Source organism: Oncorhynchus nerka, linkage group LG10, assembly GCF_034236695.1.
Source record: "Oncorhynchus nerka isolate Pitt River linkage group LG10, Oner_Uvic_2.0, whole genome shotgun sequence".
NCBI classification, from domain to species: Eukaryota; Metazoa; Chordata; class Actinopteri; order Salmoniformes; family Salmonidae; genus Oncorhynchus; species Oncorhynchus nerka.
This window is the reverse complement of record NC_088405.1, coordinates 100699193-100714467: the sequence shown is the minus strand read 5'-3', so window position 1 is coordinate 100714467 and position 15275 is coordinate 100699193. Positions and strand designations below refer to the sequence as shown.

The 15275-nt window shown below is 41.8% G+C and overlaps 1 protein-coding gene across 1 annotated transcript in view; it reads left to right on the top strand.

Annotated features, from left to right (window-relative positions):
- The first annotated feature begins 7920 nt into the window (after positions 1-7920).
- Positions 7921-15275, top strand: part of LOC135573814 (hormonally up-regulated neu tumor-associated kinase homolog A-like) — a 78029-nt gene continuing 70674 nt past the window's right edge. Inside the window, 1 exon segment of the mRNA XM_065024017.1 lies at positions 7921-8774. Coding sequence (XP_064880089.1) covers positions 8457-8774 — 318 coding nt within the window. The 5' untranslated portion in view covers positions 7921-8456.

Genomic DNA, 15275 nt, shown 5'->3' with positions numbered 1-15275 from the left:
CATAGGGTAGTGGGTACGGCCCAGTACATCACAGGGCTCTACATAGGGTAGTGGGTACGGCCCAGTACATCACAGAGCTCTACATAGGGTAGTGGGTACGGCCCAGTACATCACAGGGCTCTACATAGGGTAGTGGGTACGGCCCAGTACATCACAGGGCTCTACATAGGGTAGTGGGTACGGCCCAGTACATCCCAGTACATCACAGGGCTCTACATAGGGTAGTGGGTACGGCCCAGTACATCACAGGGCTCTACATAGGGTAGTGGGTACGGCCCAGTACATCACAGGGCTCTACATAGGGTAGTGGGTACGGCCCAGTACATCACAGGGCTCTACATAGGGTAGTGGGTACGGCCCAGTACATCACAGGGCTCTACATAGGGTAGTGGGTACGGCCCAGTACATCACAGGGCTCTACATAGGGTAGTGGGTACGGTCCAGTACATCACAGGGCTCTACATAGGGTAGTGGGTACGTCCCAGTACATCACAGGGCTCTACATAGGGTAGTGGGTACAGCCCAGTACATCACAGAGCTCTACATAGGGTAGTGGGTACAGCCCAGTACATCACAGAGCTCTACATAGGGTAGTGGGTACAGCCCAGTACATCACAGGGCTCTACATAGGGTAGTGGGTACGGTCCAGTACATCACAGGGCTCTACATAGGGTAGTGGGTACGGCCCAGTACATCACAGTACATCACAGGGCTCTACATAGGGTAGTGGGTACGGCCCAGTACATCACAGGGCTCTACATAGGGTAGTGGGTACAGCCCAGTACATCACAGAGCTCTACATAGGGTAGTGGGTACGACCCAGTACATCACAGGGCTCTACATAGGGTAGTGGGTACAGTCCAGTACATCACAGGGCTCTACATAGGGTAGTGGGTACAGCCCAGTACATCACAGGGCTCTACATAGGGTAGTGGGTACAGTCCAGTACATCACAGGGCTCTACATAGGGTAGTGGGTACGGTCCAGTACATCACAGTACATCACAGGGCTCTACATAGGGTAGTGGGTACGGCCCAGTACATCACAGGGCTCTACATAGGGTAGTGGGTACAGTCCAGTACATCACAGGGCTCTACATAGGGTAGTGGGTACAGTCCAGTACATCACAGGGCTCTACATAGGGTAGTGGGTACGGCCCAGTACAGCCCAGTGCATCACAGGGCTCTACATAGGGTAGTGGGTACTGCCCAGTACATCACTGGGCTCTACATAGGGTAGTGGGTACAGCCCAGTACATCACAGGGCTCTACATAGGGTAGTGGGTACAGTCCAGTACATCACAGGGCTCTACATAGGGTAGTGGGTACGGTCCAGTACATCACAGGGCTCTATATAGGGTAGTGGGTACGGCCCAGTACAGCCCAGTACATCACAGGGCTCTACATAGGGTAGTGGGTACTGCCCAGTACATCACTGGGCTCTACATAGGGTAGTGGGTACAGCCCAGTACATCACAGGGCTCTACATAGGGTAGTGGGTACAGTCCAGTACATCACAGGGCTCTACATAGGGTAGTGGGTACGGTCCAGTACATCACAGGGCTCTACATAGGGTAGTGGGTACGGCCCAGTACATCCCAGTACATCACAGGGCTCTACATAGGGTAGTGGGTACGGCCCAGTACAGCCCAGTGCATCACAGGGCTCTACATAGGGTAGTGGGTACTGCCCAGTACATCACTGGGCTCTACATAGGGTAGTGGGTACAGCCCAGTACATCACAGGGCTCTACATAGGGTAGTGGGTACAGTCCCCCAGTACATCACAGGGCTCTACATAGGGTAGTGGGTACGGTCCAGTACATCACAGGGCTCTACATAGGGTAGTGGGTACGGCCCAGTACATCCCAGTACATCACAGGGCTCTACATAGGGTAGTGGGTACGGCCCAGTACATCACAGGGCTCTACATAGGGTAGTGGGTACGGCCCAGTACATCACAGGGCTCTACATAGGGTAGTGGGTACGGCCCAGTACATCACAGAGCTCTACATAGGGTAGTGGGTACGGCCCAGTACATCACAGGGCTCTACATAGGGTAGTGGGTACGGCCCAGTACATCACAGGGCTCTACATAGGGTAGTGGGTACGGCCCAGTACATCCCAGTACATCACAGGGCTCTACATAGGGTAGTGGGTACGGCCCAGTACATCACAGGGCTCTACATAGGGTAGTGGGTACGGCCCAGTACATCACAGGGCTCTACATAGGGTAGTGGGTACGGCCCAGTACATCACAGGGCTCTACATAGGGTAGTGGGTACAGCCCAGTACATCACAGGGCTCTACATAGGGTAGTGGGTACGGCCCAGTACATCACAGGGCTCTACATAGGGTAGTGGGTACGGTCCAGTACATCACAGGGCTCTACATAGGGTAGTGGGTACGACCCAGTACATCACAGAGCTCTACATAGGGTAGTGGGTACAGCCCAGTACATCACAGAGCTCTACATAGGGTAGTGGGTACAGCCCAGTACATCACAGAGCTCTACATAGGGTAGTGGGTACAGCCCAGTACATCACAGGGCTCTACATAGGGTAGTGGGTACCCAGTACATCCCAGTACATCACAGGGCTCTACATAGGGTAGTGGGTACAGCCCAGTACATCACAGGGCTCTACATAGGGTAGTGGGTACAGTCCAGTACATCACAGGGCTCTACATAGGGTAGTGGGTACGACCCAGTACATCACAGGGCTCTACATAGGGTAGTGGGTACAGCCCAGTACATCACAGAGCTCTACATAGGGTAGTGGGTACAGCCCAGTACATCACAGGGCTCTACATAGGGTAGTGGGTACGGTCCAGTACATCACAGGGCTCTACATAGGGTAGTGGGTACGGCCCAGTACATCCCAGTACATCACAGGGCTCTACATAGGGTAGTGGGTACGACCCAGTACATCACAGGGCTCTACATAGGGTAGTGGGTACGGCCCAGTACATCACAGGGCTCTACATAGGGTAGTGGGTACAGCCCAGTACATCACAGGGCTCTACATAGGGTAGTGGGTACGGCCCAGTACATCACAGGGCTCTACATAGGGTAGTGGGTACGGCCCAGTACATCACAGAGCTCTACATAGGGTAGTGGGTACGGCCCAGTACATCACAGGGCTCTACATAGGATAGTGGGTACGGCCCAGTACATCACAGGGCTCTACATAGGGTAGTGGGTACGACCCAGTACATCACAGGGCTCTACATAGGGTAGTGGGTACGGCCCAGTACATCACAGGGCTCTACATAGGGTAGTGGGTACGGCCCAGTACATCACAGGGCTCGACGCTAACTTTTTTCCCAAGGAGTACATGTGCTCCTAAATTTTTAAAAAAAATGTAGGAGCACACAAAGAAATTTAGGAGTGAAAAATGTAACACAGTTTATTAACCAACAATTTAAAACGTACATATTTATACTGCATGTGTGAGTGAGTACTAAGTGGGACACATCTGTGGAACAGCACATACCACCAAAATCACACATTGACCCGACAAGACGCAAAGGATATCAGATGTCCAGCTGCTGTTGTATGTCGGCCGCCTGGCTTAGAGGTCAGCCAACGGTCCACGGCAGGATCCACAACTCCTCGACAGAAGACCCCTCCAGGCTGATCCTCATTAGGTCTTCTGTGGTGGAGACCCCCAGGGCAGCCATTTAACAGTCTAGGCAACTCATATCGCTGCATGTAAGCTATTATGGTATGGTCCAAAGTAACTTTATATAATATATATATAATATAATAGCCTTGTAATATCAGTCATATTGAAGAAATATATGGCTGACATACATAGCGTACCTGGCTGGCTCATTCATCACTACGATACAACTTCGGGTATTGAAGAAATCACTGTTGAGATCGTAATATATACGTCTACCAATAGATGGCGCCACATTCTTGTTTTAGCTCCATATTTGGTCGTCCTGTCTGATTTGGTCAGTGTCTAGACAGCAAGGTCCAGGAGACAAAGCAAGGTGGTAGCCACTATGGCAATGTGCTGAGCTGACACTTTGCAGCAGACAGTACAATTAAATAGTACATTTCTTAGGCTATAAACGACAAGAATAATTCAATGATTGAGTTTTTTCCCAAAACATTTGACAAAATAAACTAGCAAAATATGGTAATTTCGTTGATTGATTGATCATGATTTGCACCATGGCAACGCCTCTTGTTGTCTTAAAATGCTTTTCCTGCAGACAGTGACCTCATAGGTGGAAAATTATTCATATTTTTCCTAACGAATAAAGATTATTTCTTTTTTTTTGTGACAAAAATACCGTGTTTCTATGCTAAACAGTTTTGCTTATCAAGTGTAATGTTGGGATGTCACCTCCAAATGGAATAGATTTCAACACTATATCTGACACCATACAGGTGTGTGAGGGAATAGATATCAACACTATATCTGACACCGTACAGGTGTGTGAGGAAATAGATTTCAACACTATATCTGACACCATACAGGTGTGTGAGGGAATAGATATCAACACTATATCTGACACCGTACAGGTGTGTGAGGAAATAGATTTCAACACTATATCTGACACCATACAGGTGTGTGAGGGAATAGATTTCAACACTATATCTGACACCATACAGGTGTGTGAGGGAATAGATATCAACACTATATCTGACACTGTACAGGTGTGTGAGGAAATAGATTTCAACACTATATCTGACACCATACAGGTGTGTGAGGGAATAGATATCAACACTATATCTGACACCGTACAGGTGTGTGAGGGAATAGATTTCAACACTATATCTGACACCATACAGGTGTGTGAGGGAATAGATATCAACACTATATCTGACACCATACAGGTGTGTGAGGGCATCGATTTCAACACTATATCTGACACCGTACAGGTGTGTGAGGGAATAGATTTCAACACTATATCTGACACCGTACAGGTGTGTGAGGGAATAGATTTCAACACTATATCTGACACCGTACAGGTGTGTGAGGGAATAGATATCAACACTATATCTGACACCATACAGGTGTGTGAGGGAATAGATATCAACACTATATCTGACACCGTACAGGTGTGTGAGGGAATAGATTTCAACACTATATCTGACACCATACAAGTGTGTGAGATGTATACTTTTGTTTCAAGCACACTGAAACACACTGCAGTGAATGAAGTGTAAATCACAGTCCACAGAAACTGGGACTCGATAGTCCTGTGTCCCATCGATAGTCCTGCGTCCCATTGTGACATACAGTAGGTACTGGACTCTGAAACCACCATTTGACGGGGAATACACAGAGAGAATGTCCATCTCCCTACAATTCAACACGTCTCCAGCACTAACCATCTATTCATTCGAATGTGTCAGTTTGGAGAAATGATTTGAGCCTGTTCTGAGAATTCCAAACAGTATGAAAGTCAATTGTCCAAAATGTATACAGGTTTTGGACTATAATCAACCCTTTTATAGCGTAAATCAGATTCAATAGACGTTGAGACTCGATAGTCCATAGTCCCGTAACTACTCAGCTCTGAGACCACCATCCGCTGGGCGGGGGGGATGAAGCCCGAATGTCCACCTTCCCACAATTCCCAACCAATGTGTAGGTAGGTGTTTTCTATTCATTTGAATGTGTTGAAAGTGGGAGAAATTGCTTGAGCTGCTGTAACGGTTTTCTATAGGTGAAGGAGAGTCGGACCAAAATGCGACGTGGCTATTGAGATTCATGTTTAATGAAACCACGAATCAATACGAAAACAACAAACGAAAACCGAAACAGCCTCTAGTGGTGCAAAGTAACACAGAGACAGTAACAAGGACAATCACCCACAAAACCCAACACCAAACAGGCTACCTAAATATGGTTCCCAATCAGAGACAATGACTAACACCTGCCTCTGATTGAGAACCATATCAGGCCAAACATAGAACTAGACAAACTAGACATGTAACATAGAATGCCCACTCAGCTCACACCCTGACCAACCAAAACATAGAAACATACAAAGCAAACTATGGTCAGGGTGTGACAGCTGCGCTGAGAATTATAATAGTATGAAAGCTCACGGTCCAATATTCTAGAACACTGCTGTGTGTATGTGTATACTTTTAGACTATGATAATCCCTTTAAGGGTTGACAGACTGATAATCCCTTTAAGGGTTGACAGACTGATAAACCCTTTAAGGGTCGACAGACTGATAATCCCTTTAAGGGTTGACAGACTGATAAACCCTTTAAGGGTCGACAGACTGATAATCCCTTTAAGGGTCGACAGACTGATCATCCCTTTAAGTGTTGACAGACTGATAATCCCTTTAAGGGTTGACAGACTGATAAACCCTTTAAGGGTCGACAGACTGATAATCCCTTTAAGGGTCGACAGACTGATAATCCCTTTAAGTGTTGACAGACTGATAATCCCTTTAAGGGTTGACAGACTGATAATCCCTTTAAGGGTTGACAGACTGATAAACCCTTTAAGTGTTGACAGACTGATAATCCCTTTAAGGGTTGACAGACTGATAAACCCTTTAAGGGTCGACAGACTGATAATCCCTTTAAGGGTCGACAGACTGATAATCCCTTTAAGGGTTGACAGACTGATAATCCCTTTAAGGGTCGACAGACTGATAATCCCTTTAAGTGTTGACAGACTGATAATCCCTTTAAATGTTGACAGACTGATCATCCCTTTAAGTGTTGACAGACTGATAATCCCTTTAAATGTTGACAGACTGATAATCCCTTTAAGTGTTGACAGACTGATAAACCCTTTAAGTGTTGACAGACTATGATACATCCTTTAAGTGTTGACAGACTGATAATCCCTTTAAGGGTTGACAGACTGATAATCCCTTTAAGGGTTGACAGACTGATAAACCCTTTAAGTGTTGACAGACTGTGTGTGTTTATAGAGACTGACAGGAGAGAGACTGAGCTCATTCCTCTCAGATGAAGAGACCTTCAAAAGGGACTCTGTTGCTCTTTGTTCACTTCAACTATCATTAATTCATGAATTAAAACAGTCTGCTTCTCCACGGTGATGAATAAACGGAGAAAACGGGAAACCGTTTTAGGTTCCCCGCGTGCTACTTCTCTCGTATTGAAGACCAACTCATCTGATGCAATAGCTGTATCCTTTGTGTTTGACTGCACTAATAACACACTCATAGAAAGACAACACAATGGTTATTGTCTTTAGAATGTAATTTAGAGCAGACCACTGTCATATTTGTCTTGAGACATCACTGTATTAGACAAGCATGTTGGTGTGTAGCTCATTTGGTTATTCGGTACGCAGAGTCTCTCTCCGTGTTATTTTGGTAACAGAGCTGATCGTGTGGAGTGGAGCGTCACAGCCCTTTTACGCAACGTTCAACATCATACATCAAAACATTTCTTTGTTCCTAAAAAAAAATAACATGCAACCCCCCCCCCCCCCACCCTATATTAGCTTAGACATTACACATCATTTACGTTTATAGACTATTCATGGTTAATAACATAGCCTAGTTTACACCACGAGGTTATCTATATTCAAGACACGACTCCTTTGTAGGAGGGGAGGAAGGGTGGCTCTCGCCAAACAGCGAGACAAATCAATAGACTCATTAATCATGATCCATATTCTCTAGCTACCAGGAGTCACCTTCCAATCAGGGAAGAGAGAGAGCCAGGTGATATCATCCCCATATCCAGTCTCCGGAAGAGTTAGACCAGCCTTTGTTTGAGCTGCAGGCGCGGCTACTGTATTTGGAGAGGAGAGAGTCCTTTGAATTGACTTGAGAGGTGTGAGGGGGGGGGGGGGGGTCTCACGTCTGCTCCCGCCGCCGCGTCTGATAGGACTACAGCCCAACCCGGTTACCGAGTCAGAAGCGTTTCTCACAAACAAGTAACGCCCACCCACTGAACCGGGAAAGTCGCTTCAAACCCGACAGCGTTCTTCAGTCTCAAATCCAATAACCACCCACCGGAAAGGAACGCTCAGCTCCAGAAAAGATTGATTGAGTGACGGAGAGAGAAGTTTAATGAACAACACAAGGATATTTACACTCCCTTTTAACACATTTTGGCAACTTTTGGAAATATTTAGATATTTATTTCTCAGTCAAGAAGCCTATTTTGATTTCTATTTTCTTTATGAGACCGTTTAAGTGTTTGAACACGTTTGGACGCGTCAAGTTCGGGACAAGCTCTTGGAAAATACGCACACTGCATGTTGACGCGTTGGTTGAACAGGTGGCTCGGGTTCCGGTTAAATTGGCCTATATACAATCAACGGGGACAACGGACAGGACGGGCAGACGGGACTTTGTCGGACTTCAGATGCTGCTCACATACCGGACCTGCCAGGTTTAGAGCGCAGGGGACAACGAGGACGGACAGTTGGAAACTTCTCTAAAGGTTGAAAATAAACCGTTCTTTTGTAGTTTGACAGTTAGGAGTTTTTATGACAGCCGCTGGCGTTGACATGGTTGTCGATAGTCCCCGGTTACACGGGGGTAAAGCCCCGGCCTCTACACCGGAGAACGTTGTCCCCGGGAGTAAAGCCCCGGCCTCTACACCGGAGAACGTTGTCCCCGGGAGTAAAGCCCCGGCCTCTACCCCGGAGAACGTTATCCCGGCTTCTCTAGGCAGTCCTGCTGCGGATATCCTCCGTAATTTTTACCACACTAAGCGGGTCGGAAACTACTTGATCGGGAGGAAACTTGGAGAGGGCTCCTTCGCTAAAGTCCGAGAGGGACTTCACGCCATGACTGGAGAGAAGGTAGGTCTAGTTTTTACTGATGCATGAATACTTTTTTTTTTTAAATTCCCATGCATGTGGAATGATTATTTTCAGCAAGGGACGAAAAACACGGATTTTTTTGTCAGGTGACCCATTTTACCAGTCAACTTGATGTGAGGATTTATTCCTGAGTTTGACAACTTTGATAACTGGATTACAATACTATTAAAAATACATTTCACATATAAATAGACACTTCACATATAAATAGACATTTCACATATAAATAGACACTTCACATATGAATAGACACTTCACATATGAATAGACACTTCACATATGAATAGACACTTCACATATGAATAGACATTTCACGTATAAATAGACATTTCACATATGAATAGACATTTCACGTATAAATAGACATTTCACATATGAATAGACATTTCACATATAAATAGACACTTGACATTACAATGTGATGTTATTGTTATTTTACAATTATATCACTTTAGGTCTGATAGGTCTACTATATAATGACTGATAGGTCTACTATATAATGACTGATAGGTCTACTATATAATGACTGATAGGTCTACTATATAATGACTGGTAGGTCTACTAGTGACTGATAGGTCTACTATATAATGACTGATAGGTCTACTATATAATGACTGATAGGTCTACTATATAATGACTGATAGGTCTACTAGTGACTGGTAGGTCTACTATATAATGACTGGTAGGTCTACTATATAATGACTGGTAGGTCTACTATACAATGACTGGTAGGTCTACTATACAATGACTGGTAGGTCTACTAGTGACTGATAGGTCTACTATACAATGACTGATAGGTCTACTATACAATGACTGATAGGTCTACTAGTGACTGATAGGTCTACTATATAATGACTGATAGGTCTACTATACAATGACTGATAGGTCTACTAGTGACTGATAGGTCTACTATATAATGACTGGTAGGTCTACTAGTGACTGATAGGTCTACTAGTGACTGATAGGTCTACTATACAATGACTGATAGGTCTACTAGTGACTGATAGGTCTACTAGTGACTGATAGGTCTACTAGTGACTGATAGGTCTACTATACAATGACTGATAGTGAATGACTGATAGGTCTACTAGTGACTGATAGGTCTACTATACAATGACTGATAGGTCTACTATATAATGACTGATAGGTCTACTATACAATGACTGATAGGTCTACTAGTGACTGATAGGTCTACTAGTGACTGATAGGTCTACTATATAATGACTGGTAGGTCTACTATATAATGACTGATAGGTCTACTAGTGACTGATAGGTCTACTAGTGACTGATAGGTCTACTATATAATGACTGGTAGGTCTACTATATAATGACTGATAGGTCTACTATATAATGACTGGTAGGTCTACTATATAATGACTGATAGGTCTACTATATAATGACTGATAGGTCTACTATATGACTGATAGGTCTACTAGTGACTGATAGGTCTACTATATAATGACTGATAGGTCTACTATATAATGACTGATAGGTCTACTAGTGACTGATAGGTCTACTATATAATGACTGATAGGTCTACTATATAATGACTGATAGGTCTACTATATAATGACTGATAGGTCTACTATATAATGACTGATAGGTCTACTATATAATGACTGATAGGTCTACTATATAATGACTGATAGGTCTACTATACAATGACTGATAGGTCTACTATATAATGACTGATAGGTCTACTATACAATGACTGATAGGTCTACTAGTGACTGATAGGTCTACTATATAATGACTGATAGGTCTACTATATCATGACTGATAGGTCTACTATACAATGACTGATAGGTCTACTATACAATGACTGATAGGTCTACTATATAATGACTGATAGGTCTACTATATAATGACTGATAGGTCTACTATATAATGACTGATAGGTCTACTATATAATGACTGATAGGTCTACTAGTGACTGGTAGGTCTACTATATGACTGATGACTGGTGAGGTCTACTATATAATGACTGGACTGAGGTCTACTATACAATGACTGGTAGGTCTACTATACAATGACTGGTAGGTCTACTAGTGACTGATAGGTCTACTATACAATGACTGATAGGTCTACTATACAATGACTGATAGGTCTACTAGTGACTGATAGGTCTACTATATAATGACTGATAGGTCTACTATACAATGACTGATAGGTCTACTAGTGACTGATAGGTCTACTATATAATGACTGGTAGGTCTACTAGTGACTGATAGGTCTACTAGTGACTGATAGGTCTACTATACAATGACTGATAGGTCTACTAGTGACTGATAGGTCTACTAGTGACTGATAGGTCTACTAGTGACTGATAGGTCTACTATACAATGACTGATAGGTCTACTATATAATGACTGATAGGTCTACTATATAATGACTGATAGGTCTACTATACAATGACTGGTAGGTCTACTATATAATGACTGATAGGTCTACTATACAATGACTGATAGGTCTACTAGTGACTGATAGGTCTACTAGTGACTGATAGGTCTACTATATAATGACTGGTAGGTCTACTATATAATGACTGATAGGTCTACTATATAATGACTGATAGGTCTACTATATAATGACTGATAGGTCTACTATATAATGACTGATAGGTCTACTATATAATGACTGATAGGTCTACTATACAATGACTGATAGGTCTACTATATAATGACTGATAGGTCTACTATATCATGACTGAAGGTCTGACTGATAGGTCTACTAGTGACTGATAGGTCTACTATGGATAATGACTGATAGGTCTACTATATGACATAGACTGATAGGTCTACTATACAATGACTGATAGGTCTACTATACAATGACTGATAGGTCTACTATATGATGACTGACTGATAGGTCTACTATACAATGGCTGATAGGTCTACTAGTGACTGATAGGTCTACTAGTGACTGATAGGTCTACTATACAATGACTGATAGGTCTACTAGTGACTGATAGGTCTACTATATAATGACTGATAGGTGACTGATAGGTCTACTATATAATGACTGATAGGTCTACTATATAATGACTGATAGGTCTACTATATAATGACTGATAGGATAGGTCTACTATGACTGATAGGTCTACTATATAGGGACTGATAGGTCTACTAGTGACTGACTAGGTCTACTATATAATGACTGATAGGTCTACTATATAATGACTGGGTCTACTAGTAATGACTGATAGGTCTACTATATAATGACTGATAGGTCTACTATATAATGACTGATAGGTCTACTATATAATGACTGATAGGTCTACTATATAATGACTGATAGGTCTACTATATAATGACTGATAGGTCTACTATATAATGACTATGATAGGTCTACTATATAATGACTGATAGGTCTACTATACAATGACTGATAGGTCTACTATATAATGACTGATAGGTCTACTATACAATGACTGATAGGTCTACTAGTGACTGATAGGTCTACTATACACTGATAGGTCTACTATATAATGACTGATAGGTCTACTATATCATGACTGATAGGTCTACTAGTATAATGACTGATAGGTCTACTATATAATGACTGATATGTCTACTATACTAAGGTCTACTATATAATGACTGATAGGTCTACTATATAATGACTGATAGGTCTACTATATAATGACTGATAGGTCTACTATACAATGACTGATAGGTCTACTATACAATGACTGATAGGTCTACTATATAATGACTGATAGGTCTACTATACAATGACTGATAGGTCTACTAGTGACTGATAGGTCTACTATATAATGACTGATAGGTCTACTATATCATGACTGATAGGTCTACTATATAATGACTGATAGGTCTACTATACAATGTCTGATAGGTCTACTATATAATGACTGATAGGTCTACTATATAATGACTGATAGGTCTACTATATAATGACTGATAGGTCTACTATATAATGACTGATAGGTCTACTAGACAATGACTGATAGGTCTACTAGACAATGACTGATAGGTCTACTATATAATGACTGATAGGTCTAATATACAATGGCTGATAGGTCTACTAGTGACTGATAGGTCTACTAGTGACTGATAGGTCTACTATACAATGACTGATAGGTCTACTAGTGACTGATAGGTCTACTATACAATGACTGGTAGGTCTACTATATAATGACTGATAGGTCTACTATATAATGACTGATAGGTCTACTAGTGACTGATAGGTCTACTAGTGACTGATAGGTCTACTAAGTGTACACAGACTGATACTAGTGACTGATAGGTCTACTATATAATGACTGGTAGGTCTACTACTGATAATGACTGATAGGTCTACTATATAATGACTGATAGGTCTACTAGTGACTGATAGGTAATGACTGATAGGTCTACTATATAATGACTGATAGGTCTACTATATAGGTCTACTGACTGAAGGTCTATAATGACTGATAGGTCTACTATATAATGACTGATAGGTCTACTATATACTGATAGGTCTACTATAATGACTGGTAGGTCTAATTTATACAATGACTGATAGGTCTACTAGTGACTGATAGGTCTACTAGACTGATAGGTCTACTATACAATGACTGATAGGTCTACTAGTGACTGATAGGTCTACTATATAATGACTGGTAGGTCTACTATATAATGAATGACTGATAGGTCTACTATATAATGACTGATAGGTCTACTAGTGACTGATAGGTCTACTATATAATGACTGATAGGTCTACTATATAATGACTGATAGGTCTACTATATAATGACTGATAGGTCTACTAGTGACTGATAGGTCTACTATATAATGACTGATAGGTCTACTAGTGACTGATAGGTCTACTATATAATGACTGGTAGGTCTACTATATAATGACTGATAGGTCTACTATATAATGACTGATAGGTCTACTATATAATGACTGGTAGGTCTACTATATAATGACTGATAGGTCTACTATACAATGACTGATAGGTCTACTATACAATGACTGGTAGGTCTACTATATAATGACTGATAGGTCTACTATATAATGACTGATAGGTCTACTATATAATGACTGATAGGTCTACTATATAATGACTGATAGGTCTACTATATAATGACTGATAGGTCTACTAGTGACTGATAGGTCTACTAGTGACTGATAGGTCTACTAGTGACTGATAGGTCTACTATATAATGACTGATAGGTCTACTATACAATGACTGATAGGTCTACTATAAATGACTGATAGGTCTACTAGTGACTGATAGGTCTACTAGTGACTGATAGGTCTACTATACAATGACTGATAGGTCTACTAGTGACTGATAGGTCTACTATACAATGACTGGTAGGTCTACTATATAATGACTGATAGGTCTACTATATAATGACTGATAGGTCTACTAGTGACTGATAGGTCTACTAGTGACTGATAGGTCTACTATATAATGACTGCTAGGTCTACTATATAATGACTGATAGGTCTACTATATAATGACTGATAGGTCTACTAGTGACTGATAGGTCTACTATATAATGACTGGTAGGTCTACTATACAATGACTGATAGGTCTACTAGTGACTGATAGGTCTACTATATAATGACTGTGAAGGTCTACTATACAATGACTGATAGGTCTACTATATAATGACTGATAGGTCTACTAGTGACTGATAGGTCTACTATATAATGACTGATAGGTCTACTATACAATGACTGATAGGTCTACTAGTGACTGATAGGTCTACTATATAATGACTGATAGGTCTACTATATAATGACTGATAGGTCTACTAGTGACTGATAGGTCTACTATATAATGACTGATAGGTCTACTAGTGAGGGTCTACTATACAATGACTGATAGGTCTACTATACAATGACTGATAGGTCTACTCTACTATACAATGACTGGTAGGTCTACTATACAATGACTGGTAGGTCTACTATACAATGACTGATAGGTCTACTATACAATGACTGATAGGTCTACTATATAATGACTGATAGGTCTACTATATAATGACTGATAGGTCTACTATATAATGACTGATAGGTCTACTATATAATGACTGGTAGGTCTACTATATAATGACTGGTAGGTCTACTGATGTGACTGATAGGTCTACTATACAATGACTGATAGGTCTACTATACAATGACTGATAGGTCTACTATAAAATGACTGATAGGTCTACTATACAATGACTGGTAGGTCTACTATACAATGACTGATAGGTCTACTAGTGACTGATAGGTCTACTATATAATGACTGATAGGTCTACTATACAATGACTGGTAGGTCTACTATATAATGACTGGTAGGTCTACTAGTGACTGATAGGTCTACTATATAATGACTGATAGGTCTACTAGTGACTGATAGGTCTACTATATAATGACTGATAGGTCTACTATACAATGACTGATAGGTCTACTAGTGACTGATAGGTCTACTATACAATGACTGATAGGTCTACTATACAATGACTGATAGGT